The 14,333-nt window shown below is 44.7% G+C and overlaps 1 protein-coding gene across 4 annotated transcripts in view; it reads right to left on the bottom strand.

Moving 5' to 3' along the window:
• Nucleotides 1-291: 291 nt before the first annotated feature.
• SH3BP5 (SH3 domain binding protein 5) overlaps nucleotides 292-14,333 on the bottom strand; it is an 82,776-nt gene continuing 68,734 nt past the window's right edge. For 2 of the 4 annotated variants that reach the window (XM_072651295.1, XM_072651293.1), the window contains 5 exons: nucleotides 6,415-6,545; nucleotides 5,532-5,574; nucleotides 4,338-4,557; nucleotides 2,861-3,259; nucleotides 292-1,863 (listed from right to left, as the gene is read on the bottom strand). In XM_072651295.1, coding sequence (XP_072507396.1) covers nucleotides 1,661-1,863; nucleotides 2,861-3,259; nucleotides 4,338-4,557; nucleotides 5,532-5,574; nucleotides 6,415-6,545 — 996 coding nt within the window. In that variant the 3' untranslated portion in view covers nucleotides 292-1,660. The remainder of the gene's footprint in view (nucleotides 1,864-2,860; nucleotides 3,260-4,337; nucleotides 4,558-5,531; nucleotides 5,575-6,414; nucleotides 6,546-14,333) is intronic. The other 2 variants (XM_072651294.1, XM_072651296.1) reach the window with 1 other exon arrangement.

Raw genomic sequence — 14,333 nt, 5'->3', positions numbered from 1 at the left:
TATTTTAATGTTGTTTCTTTGGACAGATCAGTCCTTGAAAGTCATCATAGACAATCCCAGAGACTAGAAGGTTGGACACAAAATCTTCCTATAAGGGCAGCCCATTCATTGTCTCAGACTTGGTTGTCTTTTTTTTTGTAATAAGAGAAATCCAGTGGCGTGTGGAGAGCAGTAGATCATGAATCAGCATCTGTTTGTGATGTAAAAAGGGAGGGGGAGGAAGAAAGCGTGCCTCATTTAAGTAAGGTTGGAGATACTTGACACTATATGAAGTCACAGAAGCTTAGCCACTGACTTGAGATTTTGTTTTTATTACATTCAAGGTATTAAGACAGGTACAAACAAGTACAAAATAACTTTGAATTCAGGATTCCATGTCAGTCCGTAAAAAATAGGAAAAATGGAAGGTTTGCCAGTGTGGAGAAGTTTACAGACATGAGTAGATATTCGAGCTAGGGCAGAAACAGCAACCGGGAAAAAAAAAAAAGGCCTCATCACATGAAACAGACGGATAGTGTGTGGGGCTGGGGCAGGGGTGGTGGGTTTCTCCCCTCTGCCCCTCAGACTAACCAAAGACGGACAGCTACGGTGCTTTATTTACTTCAAACCACCAAAACTTTAAAGGAAAAACAATCCTACACTTACGACTATGAGCATCACTACTAGGCCTCGCTGCTTCTGTGGAGCAGCCTTTGCCAAAACATGCCTTGCTCCCTTCTAGGCTGCACGCTGGAGCAGCAGAACTCTTAAAGAAGTGCTTTTTGAAAAGAAAAGAAGTTACAACCCACAGATAAATGAACACTTTTGTCAGTCTAGATACCACGAAGGCCAACTGCTCTGGCACATGCATCTCCCTCCACCCCCACCCCCCACCCGTTTGGCTGGCAACACAAGGTCTACGCTACACTGCCTGCTCCAGCCAGGAAGTTACCCAGACCCCGGGCGAACCCCAGTCTCCCCCGGCCCGCAAAGTGCTGATCTCCAGGAATCTTGCTGGAAGCCACTGAAAAAGCTTCTAGGTGGGTGCCTCATGTCGAGCACCATTTACCTTTTTAACAGGTCACCTCTATGGATGAGAGGCGATTAGTGAGTAAGTCTGGCCAGCCTCTGTGGCCCAAAGATAACAGCTTTTTGAAGGTGATTTTGTTAATGCCTTACAATACACAAGTGATGGATGCTTTGATTGCTGTATTTTCAGTTCATTTCATTTGGGAGGCCACCAGCCCCAGATGCTAGGGAGCATAAGCTTCACCTTTCAAAACAAAAACAGGTCTGGGAAGAGAAAGGAGCAAAATGCCCAAATCACCAAGGTCAGACTTGGTATCCCAGCCCTTCTCTCGTTTCATGCTGTAGTCTGGGAAGTTGTTATTGCTCCTAACAAGGACATTGGGGGAGATAAATTTTACAAATGCTGGAGGAATGCGAGGACAGCCTGTCCAGCTCACAACTTCTCCACTCCCCAATGCCTACCTCCCCAAGACATTTTGCTGGGCAGAAACAGAGCTAAATCCAGCCCTCTGGGTCACAAATTTCCTTAGTGCAGTTCAGAGTAAATGCTTAAGATTTGGCATATAGTAAAGAAATATTGGCACAACACTCTGTCCATATGTTCAGTTTCACATATAAATATTCAGATCTTTGGGCACTGGCCTCAGATCCTTCAGCCAATCTGCACCACTTTTCTGTCGCCGAGAATCCCATCTTTTCCCTTGGGATACTGAAGGGAGAGCTGCTTGATGTCGTTGTCCAGGCTTTGGTCTGCAGGGGAGGAGCGGCTGCTGTCCCCACTGTTACTGGTGCCAACGCTTCTGTTATTGTTGACTTTGTCACTCATCTTGTTCTCAGCCCCTTCTGCCCTGTCTCCTGAAGGAAGGCCAGGAGAGAAACGATTACAATACAGACCTCCTCAACTGCCACACTAGTAGTAGACACCTTGGGATTGCTCGGGGAGCCCAGCAGAACAAGGGAGCCAGTATATGCTGCTGCTCTGTTATCGTACTTCTCCCATATTTTCAATCAGTCAGAACCAAGTTTGTTCATCTCCAAATGTCCCTTCAACACTACAGGGAAACAGACCCAGCCAGTCTAAATGGGATCAAAATCCACCCTAATCCCTAAGCAGAACTGAAGGTCATGGACAGAGATTTGTTGTTATTGCAACTCTACCTCAGAAGACAGGGTTGGGCCCACAGAAGATGCTGAATTACACTGAGTAGAGGAAGCAATTTACATAAAACCTGACTTGTCTACCACCCTGTGCCAGCTAAAACTCTCCATTTACCACAATATCTGCTACTACAAAAAGATATGATTTTATGGGCATAGAGAAACTCTTAAAAGAGTTCCCTCTGCCAAAGTTGCCTAGTTCACAGATGTGGCCTGCATCTAAATCTCCCTGGCAGATTATCTGCTCTCCCACTCTGCCTTCAAGGGCATGTCGGGTTAGAGGGAATAAGGATTTATATAGCACCTACTGTGTGCCAGTTATGCACTTTACAAAAATCTCACTGGCTCCTCATGACAATTCTGTCAGGTAGATGTTGTTAGGATTCCCTTTTTTACAGTTAAGTGACTTGTCCAATTCACAGCTCAGATGTCTGAGGCTGGACTTGAACTTGGGTCTTTCTGACTCCAAATTTTGTGCTCTTTGGGCCAGCAGCTACCTGCTTAAAATAAGGGTGTGTTTGGCTTCAGGAGGCAAAATTGCAAAATGGTATTTGTGACAAGTAGGTCCCCCCAGTTGAGATGAGTGAACATGGAAAGGTACTTGATCCACCAATGGCTCTGGAAGGACTGCAGCCCAGTCAGCACTAGGCTGGGGCAGAGCGGGAGTAGGAAGAGAAAAGGCCATGCCCCTTACCTCTTTCCACTTCACATTCTGGGGATGAAGCCCCACTGCATTCGCTCCGAGGACCCAGCACAGGAAACATGATCCCAAACTCTGAGAGAGACATGGGACTGGGCAGATCGAGGCTGCCAGGTCTCATGACGAGTGAGAGCGGACTCGGGAGCTCATAGGGACTTGTCGGCCCCGAACTGAAGCTGGACACAGACTGGGTTTCAGAATCCTCTTCTGACACCAAGCTGCTGCAGGTGTCATCTTCCAGTGCCTCCGAGGCCACTGCAGCGTTGGAGAGAACACAAGTCTCGCTGGGCTTGCCAAGCAACAAGCCACCTCTTACAGGCCGCTCTGGGGGGCAGGCAGACAGGCTTACAGGAACTAACACCCCTCGAGGCTGTGCTTTCACCCCCTCGCCCCCTGTGGGTGACAAAAGGACAGGGCTATTTCTTTCCCTTTCCTTGAAGGGAAAGAAAATGCAGGGATGAAATGCCCTGTAAGTCATCTTTAAACCCCTCACACACAAATCACTAAGGAGGAGTCTCCTTCCTCTTCCATTCATTAGCAAAGAAAGACTGCTGCCTAAGCCATATATGGGTGGTGAGGAGAAGAAATCCAGCTACAAAGACCAGATCAAGGGAAAAACAAAATGTCAGAACTCTGCTTTTTGCATGGGGTCCATAACACAGTAGGTCAGTTCCTCCCCCACCCCAGGGCCAGTCCAGTGGCCTCAGATGGGTAATGGGTTAGGCTTCCTCCCTTCTGTGTAACTATTCTCACATACAATGGGAGACACTAAGATAACTGAGGACCCATGGGGTCCTGGAAAGTGCTGCATGTAGAGTTTGGAGGAGATGAGTTCAGATCTGGCCCATGACATCTAGTAGCTGTGTGACCAGCAGTGAGTTATACAAGCCTTCTGAGCCTCCATCTGTACTGTCTCTTGTCAGGGGACCCAAATCAAGAAGCATGTGACTTAACGATGCTTATTTGTAGGTCCTATTGAGTACAAAGTAGAGGTTCTTAGGGGTTTTGTGGATTTTGTTTAAAAATCTTTTGATAACTATTTCAATTTAAATGGTTTCTTCTGTAATCCTATAAATTTTATGCATTTAAAAATGTTGTTCTGACAGGGCGTCCCTAGGCCATGAAACCGTTGAAAGTGGGAGAAGGTGTTTATGACGCAAAAGGTTAAGAGCCCTTGCTCTACCAAGAAACTCAGAACAGGCCACCCTTTGTGCCCTCGGATGATAGAAGAAAAGGAGAAGAAGCCGTCCCAAGGTGACATCTTGACTGTCATAGGGGGCCAGACCTAAAAGGCCTCATTAGCAGGAAGGGAAAGAGAACCCTTGGCTCCTAATGAGACAAGTCAGTCTTCTTTCTTTCTTGATCATTCCAGGATGTTTTATGTTGTCACTTTAAGACATGAAACCCTCAGGAGCTGCCTAGGGTTGGGATCTCCCCTTTCCCCCACTTACCCTCTGACCTGCCCACTCACCTGAAGCTGAGTCAAACTCTGGCTTGTTCCTAGAAAGCTCCTCTGCAGATGTGCTGTTGCCTTCAGCCCCCACCCCACAGCCCCGGGGACCCATGGCACTGGAACGTCTCCTCTCGTGGATCTCGTCAGAAATCATCTCCAGGTTCTTTAGTGCTGTCTTGTACTCGCCTTTGGCCAGAGACAGTTTGGCCTGTAGATCATCCACGATTTTCTTCAGTTGCTGATAAACAGAAAGAGGGAAGGATGCTCACTGAGACAAATGACCACCAACCCAACCCAATGAGAACCAATCAACAAAGTGCCTCCTAGGGAGTGAGGTACAGTGCTTGGTGCCAGAGACCCAAAGACAAAATCTAGATGGCTCCTGCCCTTAGGGGGCTTACATTCCACTGGGCCCTTACTTTGCAACAGGGACGTTTTCCTTGGGGAAAACTCAAAACACTTTCCTGCCCTAAATGTGGAGAGTTATTTTAAAGACATTTTCACATAGAAATCAAGGACCTTCACTCTGATCCCTGACTTTCCCAGTCTCCTGACCCCATGCCTAGAGTCTGTTCCTCATTCTTGAGATATACTCCTCTTGGTTCCCAGCTCTCTTTGATGCTTTGCTCAAGTGCTGCCCCCTGCAAAAACCCTGTTCTGTTTCTTCCATACTCCACTCTAACTCCTCAGTATCTGTCCCATCCAGTATTTTGTAGAACCTAAATTACTCAAGAGCAGAGGCTGCTTCACATTCCTCTTTGTATGCTAAGTGCCTTTGCTCTAAATGTTTGCTGAATGAACTGTCACCAACTGTTTTATTGACTAGATGACATTATCCAGAGCCCTCCCCCAATACCTTCTGAGAGGTGCTGGCAAAGTACAGGCTTAAAAACTAGAAAATTGGTGAATCACAGCAGAAGGGAAGCCCACACAGGAGCCCTGAAGCACCTCTCTGAGCACAGCCTCCAGCCTCTCAGTCCTTCATATTATGTAGAGACCCACCAAGGGCATCTTTAGAGGGGTCTTAGAAATTGCCCAGAATCCACTGAGACTCTCCTGAGCTGCTCTATTAAAAACAGGTCCTTCCATTATCACCCTCCCCCAAGTACAGCAGACAAGTTAATCTATCTGAAACATGCCCAGTGGACACAACGAAAGTGTGCAATCTAAAGGAATCTTAGCAACAGAGAGAAGACGGCACAGCACACATACCTCCAGCTGGACATAGTACTTGGCCTTGAGTTCATAATAAGGTCTGCAGAAAACCAAAGGAAAGGAAAATTTGTTACCATGACCACAGTAACTCCAAAGGGTGTTTTACAGGCCTTTTTTGAATGCTGGGTACTGGAGAAGTTATTTGAGACTACAGATGCTGGTAAGGTTAGAGGCAGCCTTTGGTTCCAAGGCAAGAACCCAGAAACACCTTACTGAGCTAGCGAAATCACTTCCCCATCCTCCACTCCCACCTTGGCCCCTGACCAACAACCACCAGGAGGAGAAGAGGCCGGCCAGTGCTAAATGCCTGGAATCAACCATCTAGTCTCACAATACCCTTTACCACCACCCCCTTTACCTTCGGACATTGAGGTTCACTTTCCTAGCCAGGGTAACTATTTCTCAAGTTATAACCCTGATCCATAGCTAAGAGAGAAAGAGACTCACCAGAATTGAGTAACATCTGAGCAATACCTCCTCCCCATGATATGGTATAGCAAAAAACTGACATTCCAAAGGCATCTGTTTATAATAAAAATGAACTTCCTGCTCCTCAGGCATCAGAAGCCCTAGTGCTATGGAGAGAACACTGGACTTGAAGTTAGGAAGACAGGTCCAGATGCTGCCACACACTTCTTAGCTATAACCACCTCTTAATCCTTAGATCCCTCAACTGTAAAATGAGGGGACTGGACTAGCTGGCCAGTAAGGGCTCTTCTACTCAAGATCTATGACCCCATGAAGTACGTTAATGACGTATCAAACATCCCAATGCCCATCCTCCCTATCATTCCTTCTGTGTCTACCAGCTGGCCCTCAGGGAGGTCGCACAGCCTGCCACAGGCTACACCAGCAGGCCCTGTTGCTGCCACAGACTTACTTGGATTTGTTGATGGCTCTCTTGTACTTCTTCTCCAGCTGTCTCATGCGGCCCATGGCAGCATTGTACTTGGCCGCTGTCTCCTTGTGCACCAGTTCACTTCTTGTCTTGGTCTGCTCAGCCTCCATGACCTTCAGGTGACAGACAAGAAGGTTCAGTTCCCAGGGCCCCATGGTTGTCTGGCCACTTAGAATACTGTTTTCCACAGCAGTCTACTTCCAGACCAGTGGGCAGATTTTTTTTTAATATAGCTTCCAAAAAAAACCTCACAAGATTTTTCCCCTTTATCCCCTCCTTATCAGTATTTGAAACTGCCTAGTCAAGATAGACTGGGGCATGACAACAAACACTGATGAAGTAGGAACTCCCTTGTATAGGTGGGGTTGGTATTGAGGCTGGGACCAGCACAGACAGAGCACATGAGAAACTCTCAGAGTTTCTTGGAACTGAATGCTGTTACCTCCTCAGAATGCCCCCAAATGTTTAGCAAGAGAAGGAGAGAAAACCTGCATGATCCTAAACCAACTTGTTTTAGACTTAGTGAATGGGATGCTGGATGGGAATCAGGAAGGGCTGGCTTTGAATTACTAGGTTCAAGTCATTTATCCTCTTTGAGCCTCAGTTTCCTTATCACCAAAATGTATTTGACAAGTATCCACCACATGGGACTTTTGCATCATACGAGATAATACAAAGTGTTTTGCAAATATTCCAAGACGTAGACGGCATCTGTACATGACAGTTATCCTCACCATCATAGACCTCCAGCTACCAGTGTCCTCCTGAAAACTAAGGCAGCTAGGTGGTTCAATGAATGAGTAATGGCCTTGAAGTAAGGAAGATCCGAATTAAAACCTGGCCCCAGACACCATTAGGCAAGTCACTTAATCTCTGCCTCCATTTCCTCACCTGTAAATTGGGAACAACACTTATCTCGCAGGGTTGTGGTGAAGATGAAATGAGATATTTGTGATGCATTCTGCAAACCTTAAAGCACTGGATAAAAGCTGCTACAATTACTATTCATTTTGTACCATTCTTTCTACACTTACGTGGTATTCCAAAAGTCTCTTAAATAACTTAAAACTTCTAGAATACCTTATAGATGTATACTGTGAACTGCCTTCCTCTACAAGAAAGTCAAGTTTCCTGACAGCAAGAACTATTTCCTTCTTGTCCTGGCATGTCAGTGCCTTAACATTGTGATCTAAGTGATAAGCCTATCAATACAAGCTCTTTGGTTAAGAAGTAGCAGTTAAAAATCAGGAAATACAACAATTAGGTGTAACCTCTTTAGTTGTTCCCACAGGTCTTACAATAAATGTATCTTAGAAAAAAACTTAAAGGAAATGTTTTCTCTTTTAAAATGTATCACTCTAACCCCAACCCTACGTCTCTCTTCATCCCAATCCTCAGTAGAGGAAAAACATTTCCTTCTCTTAACCAGGCTCAAAACTTAACCAGTCAGATAAAAATGGATTCTTAACAAAGCAACAACAAGACAGCTCTCAACACAATGCATTATTATAGAGGCTTTCTTGAAATGGAAATTCATTGCTGTATATTCTGAATCCTCTTATATTCTGCTGTGCACAACATGCTTTTTTCTTATATATTTAAGTTTATAATGTTTCTTTTCGTATTGTGTATTTCAGTTTCAGTAATAAAAAAGGAGGAGGTTCTTAACCTTTTTTTGTCCCAGACCCCATCAGCAGTGTCTGGTGAGGCTGACGGACACCTTCTCTGAAGGTTTTTAAATGCACAAAATAAAATACACGATTGTAGGTGAAATCAGTTATGTTAAAATAGTTATCAAAATATTTAAAACAATAATAACAGCATTTATGTCTACGGTTTGCAAATATCTCAATTTATCCTGAAGAACCCCTGACCCTTTCTCAAAATAATATTTTACTATTGCTGTTATTCCCTGAGAGGCAGGTGCTATTATAATGTCTATTTTAGAGATGAGGAAACAAGACAGTGGTTAAGGGTCCTGCCTAAAGTCACACAGCTGTTAAATATCTGAGGCAGGATCTGAATGTGGGTCTTCCAGACCGCGGGTCCAGCAGGCACTCTGTTGTGGTTCCCCTTTAACAAGGTCCACAGATCCTAGTGCAGGAAGAACTCTTGAAATAAACCAAAAAACATTAACAAGAAATTCAACCCTTATTTATCTCTGAAAAACCACAGCCTTGCCCCATGTTCCAAAACACATCCCTACCCTCACATATTATACTAAGCACAAAATGAAGGACTTTCTAATCCCCAGGAGCCCATTAGTGAGTGTTTTTACAACTTTCTAGATCTCATTTGTTAAGATGAGACACCAGGCAACAAAAGTACCATCTATTTGGTTCAGAGAATCTGAAGCATCTTAGATGTGGAAGGGGCCTGTGCAGTTACCTGGTCCAGCCACCAATATTATAGCATCCCTGACAATGGGCCCTTCAGCATTCATTCAGATAAGGGGACACAGGCTGCCCTACCTCCCCCTTCCCCAGGAAGTGAATTCCACTTCAAGATAGTTCACATTTGTGGTATGTTTCCCTTGACGTAGAACCAGGATCTGCCTTCCCCATACCATCCATCTATTGTCCCTAGTTCTGCCCTGTAGAGCCAGGGGAAATAATCCTAATCCTTCTTCCTTGTGACAGTCTTGGAGATACCTGCAGCCAGCTATCATGGTCCTTTCCAAGTCCCCTGTTCTCCAGGCTAAACACCCCCACCAGTCCCTTCTACAAACACTTGGACAGCATGTCATCTCCTTCACGTGGCTGTCAATTTTACTGTTTTATGGTATTCTAGGGCTCTGCATAAACAGAAGCACCAATCTAATGCCATATGCTACTGTGTCATCATGGAGAAGTTGTACCCTGCATCTCAGATCTGCTGGAAAATCTGGCTGTGGTCCGTGTAAATGTGTTTTAAATTCTCAGAAGGGGGGGCCAGTAGAGAATGGCCCTAGTCCTCAATGCATTTGAAATTAAGCTGTTCAGGCTGGTTCTCAAAGGGTAAGGGAAAGGACACCATAGTTATACGGTCTTGTCCCTTGTTTTACTGGCTCAGGATTTAGTTTTATCCATGGGGAAAGGAACACGCATTGATTCAGCACCTACTATGTGCTAGGTACTGTGTTGAGCATTTCACAAGTATCTCATTTTGATCCTCAGAATAACTCTTCTGAGATAGGCATGATTATTACCATTTTACAGCCGAAAAAACTGAGGTAGGGTGACAGCCAGCTTATCACACTGCTAATAATTATGGGTCTGAGGTCACATTTGACCTTTCTACCTACTGCTCTACCTAGCTGCCTCCCAGTGGAGGGAGGCAATCATGCCCTGGGGAACCAGTTCTCCCTAACCCAATTCTCAATTATGAAATGTCAGACAGAGGCCAAGTGATTAATTCTTACTGAGATTCTGTATCTGTTTCCAAGTATCTGAGGGGCTGTTATGTGGAAGGAGTAGACTTGTTTTCCTCAGTTTCAAACTAGGTGGGGTAAGATGCCATGTGGTGATAAAATCAACAAGCACTGATTCAGCACCTACTATGTGCCAGACCCTGTTCCCTGGATCTAGGTTCAAAGGAATCTCAGGTTTGCACTTTACAGCTTGAAGGACAGTTCTGAAGCTATGATGTTATAAGCTACAAGGAGGATAATTCAGCCTTGCTATGAGAAAAACTTCCTAACAAAGCACAGAATGGGCTGCCTCCAGAAGTGCAGGGTTCCACTCCCCTCACCACCCCACCTCCACTAGAGACCATCAACCAGAGGAGAAGTGGATTCTGTTTTTCTGTCTCCTGGATTTTGTTGATAATATACAAAAAAGCTAAACATTTTTGTAAATTTAGTTCTCAGCTGGTTCCTTTGATAAAACCATTAATTATTTCTATTAGTTTTTTTCACTGACTCACTAGGGTTTTCTGGGTAAATCTTCACACATTTCAATACCCCATCAGTCTATTCTCATCTTGGGCTCCCTCTAGCCATACAGATCAAAACCCAATCATACCTACCTATCCTGTCTCATTCTTGTCAATCATTAAGACAAGAACTTACTAAGTGCCTGCTGTGTAAGAGGCGCTGGGCTATGGTCATGTGTTCTTATGAATCCACTTCACAGTCCACCCAACTTGCTGGAAGCCTTCTAGGTCATTTAACATCATGTGGATGGGACACTCATGGAGCATGCGAGCTGTCCACCAAGTTATCCTTCATTTTTGACAGGCCTATGGCTCTTTTCCCTTTTCTATATCGTTCACACTTCTCTGTCATTTCCCTTCTGCAATATGCATTCCTTGTGGGTTATCTATTAAACTACATATCATAGTTTGGACAATAGGCATTCTTTATCTCCTTGGTTTTTCTTGGATGGATAATGAGATTCCTTAGAAGACTCTGAAATAACTTCTTTAATCTGCAGAACATAATCTGCAAAGAGTAGCATTTAATGGACCTCAGCACCCTCTATATAAGAACTTTTCTTCAATTTTGGACTGTTGGAAATCCCACATAAAGTGGTGAAGGCTGCTATTGGGTATGCATCTCCCCATCTTATTCCTCCTTGTCAAACAAGGTCACCTCTAATGTTCCATCTTAAAGGATTCTTGTATGATTTTGACATGTGCAGGAGAGATGCCTTGTTGGAAGAAAGCCTTTAGAGCTGCATTTGGCTCTTCTTTTTTTAAAGCAGTCAGTCAAAAGCACAGTGGGTTCTTGTAGTCTGTGTACCTGTCAATCAACTGTGTGACTCCAAAGATGTAGGCTGCCACCGAATGTATTTATGAAAACCTGCCAGTCCCCTAATCTAGTCCTAGTGTAACATGTGTCCCCTGCTTATCATATGCAAATAGAAGTAATTTTGTCTCCTCTGGATGAAAGAATACTCTTCCTTCCTCATCTCGGCCTCTTGGCCCCCTTGGAGACACAGCTCAAATCGCACCTTCTTTCTGCAGAAGGCCTCCTTTCCCTGTTAGTATTTTCTGAGATTACCACCTGTCATTTACACTCTCATATCTCTTACATACATGCAGTTGTTAAATTTTCTCTCCCCCATTGAAATGGGAGCTCCTTGAGGGCAGGGACCTGGTTTTGCCCTTCTTTTTTTGCTTAGCACACAGTAGCACATAGCCTAACACACACATTAACACATAGGCTAACACCTGATAAATGTCTATTGCTCTGACCTTACTCCTCTGTACTGAGACTTTTCCCTTTAATTTCTGGTTCTTGTCTTCTTGCTACAGCACTTACTGTGCTATGCCAAGTGACAGAGAAAGGGGGCAAGCTTCCAGCCTGCCTTCATCTCAGGTCTTACTGGGAAAGCATCCAGGGTTCCTCTATCACAAATGATCAGGTAGAGGCTGGAACAACCACTCAATTCAGTAAGTCATTACTCCGTGCTTCGGGACACTCTGCTGTGCTCAGAAAGAGAAAACGAAACCAGTCCCTGCCAGCAAGGATCGTACATTCTCCCAGGGGGCGGGGATGTACTCAGATAAGGGCTACTTGTTAGGGTCATTGTACAAGGGACTCTTGGTCAGGCATAGGCTATAACTCCCTTCTGGCGGCTAAATTAAGATAGCTAGAGGGTGTCATGGGTAGAGTGTCAGGCTCAGAAAGCGTTCCAGAGTGCCTACTATGTGCTGGTCACTGTGCTAAATGATTATCTCTTAATCCTCACAACAACCCTGTGATAGGGGCTGTTATTTCCATTTTACAGTTGAGGAAACTGAGGTAAACAGAGGTTAAGGTCACAAAACCTCTAAATGTAAGGCTTCCTAACTCCAGGCAACTAGGTGGCACAGTGAATGAATGGAGCACCTCCCTGGAATCAGGAAGGCCTGAGTTCAAATCCAGCCTCAAACACTTACTAGCTGTGTGACCTGGAGCAAGTCACTTAATCCTGTTTGCCTCAGTTTCCTCTTCTGTAAAACAGGACTGTTGTAAATAATATGCATACAGCCCTTCACAAACTTTAAAGTGCTAGCCAAATGCTAGCTATTATTATGAATGAGACCAGTAACTTATTGGCTGGTCTGTCCTCTCCTTGAAGAAAGGGCCACAAAGTGGAAAAGTAAACATGATTTTAAGACCCCCTAGCCCCAGTCTTCAGCTCTGATTTCTTACTAGACTTGTAGTAAGAAGATGTGGGCTCACATTCTAGTTCTGCCACTTACCATATGTGTTTGGCTATTTAGCCTCATGGGGCTTCATCCCCTGCTCTGAATCTCCCCATTTGAGTGAGGAGGTAGGTCATGAGCTGACCATGACAACGGACATTTATGTAAACTCTAAAGTTTGTGCTTTATGGTGACTATCTCATTTGAACCTCCCAATAATACTGTGAGGTTCTATGGCTATTATTAATCCCATTTTTATGGATGACTAAATTGACGTTAGAAGATGTATTAACAATGGTGCCATAGCTAATAGTATTAACTTATTGACTACTTTAAGGTTTAAACTCCAATCTGGCCTCAGACACTGTGTGACCCTGTTTGCCTCAGTTTCCTCATCTATAAAATGAGCTGGAGTAGGGCATGGCAAACCACTCCAGTATCTCTGCCAAGAAAACCCCCATTGGGGTCACAGAGTCAGAAACAACTAAACACATTAAGTCTGATTGCACACTTTATCTCATTTGATCCTCACAATCACTAGGTGAGACAGGCACTCACTTCATGCTGTTTTTACAGAGAAGGAAACTGAGGCTGAGAGAAATTCACTAACTTGCCCAGGTCACAGCTAGCATTGCCCAGGTCATTAGCTAGCTAATCTCTGAGGTAGGATTAGAACTTGGATCTTCCTCCTCCTCCTTCCAGTTCACCAGTTGGCCGCTTCAATAATAAGGTTCTTCCTAACTCCATGTCTAGCACTCTGCCCCTCACAGGACCTCTCTCTTGGGTCATTTAAATCACTAGGAAATTCAGCAGACTACAATCTAATCAGTAGAAAATGGATTTGGGGGCGGGATGAGCTCTGGTTTTACCCAAAGGGGTGTACAAAACTTGCCTACCAAGTAGAGGAAGGGGTTTGACTGATGAGCAAACTCTGAGATTTCCCTGGGGGAGCCAAGAGGAAGTTAGATCACTCTGAGAACTCACTGGGGACAATTTCAGAAGGCCCCATTGAAAAACCTGTGGGGAAAGAAAGGCTCACTTCCCCTCCCCCAGCTGACCAGCTGAGCTGCTTCCCCTTGCACTGCACAGTTTTCCGACCCCAGCCCTGCCCTGAGGTCCAAGGGAACCCTCTCCTTCCAACCACGGCCAAGCTGTGTAGCTGGGGTGTTTTTTACCAAGTTTGTAACTGGGCGAGTCCCCAAACCTCTCCTTGCCTCTGATGAGTCTGTAAAATGAAGGGGTCTAGGCATGATGGCTTCTAATAGTTCTTCCACCTCTAAAAGCTACGATTCACTTTACATTTATTTTCTATAAATTCTGTATATGCTTCTATAAGCACCCTTGCCTGCCTCAGTGGACCGTAGTCTCCCTGAGAGCAGTACCTTTCATAGTTACTATTGTTCCATGTTTCAGTCTTTACTGACTCTTTACTGTTTTATTGTTTCTGTCTCTTCATCTTTTATAAGCAATTGATAAACATTTACTAAGCATCGACTACATGCCAGGCACTATGCTAAGCACTGGGGATACAAAGAGAGGCAAAAGATTGTCCCTGTCCTCAAGGAGCTCCTGATCTAAAGGGGGAGACAACACAGCAGTAACATGGTACAAAAATAAGCTACACAAAGGATAGATGCTCTGCTCGAGGGCACCGGGCCACGAATGTAGACACAGGCTTTCAACAGCACACCTGCTGCATCCAGCCTGACACACCAGTGATCCAGACTGTGATTCCACATCAAACTCCCAAAAAATACTTTATAAACTAAGCACCCCAATAGTCCAAAGTA

The sequence above is a fragment of the Notamacropus eugenii genome, chromosome 3 (assembly GCF_028372415.1).
Source record: "Notamacropus eugenii isolate mMacEug1 chromosome 3, mMacEug1.pri_v2, whole genome shotgun sequence".
Classification (NCBI taxonomy): domain Eukaryota; kingdom Metazoa; phylum Chordata; class Mammalia; order Diprotodontia; family Macropodidae; genus Notamacropus; species Notamacropus eugenii.
The sequence above is the reverse complement of the archived record's forward strand: the minus strand, read 5'-3'. Positions and strand labels throughout refer to the sequence as shown.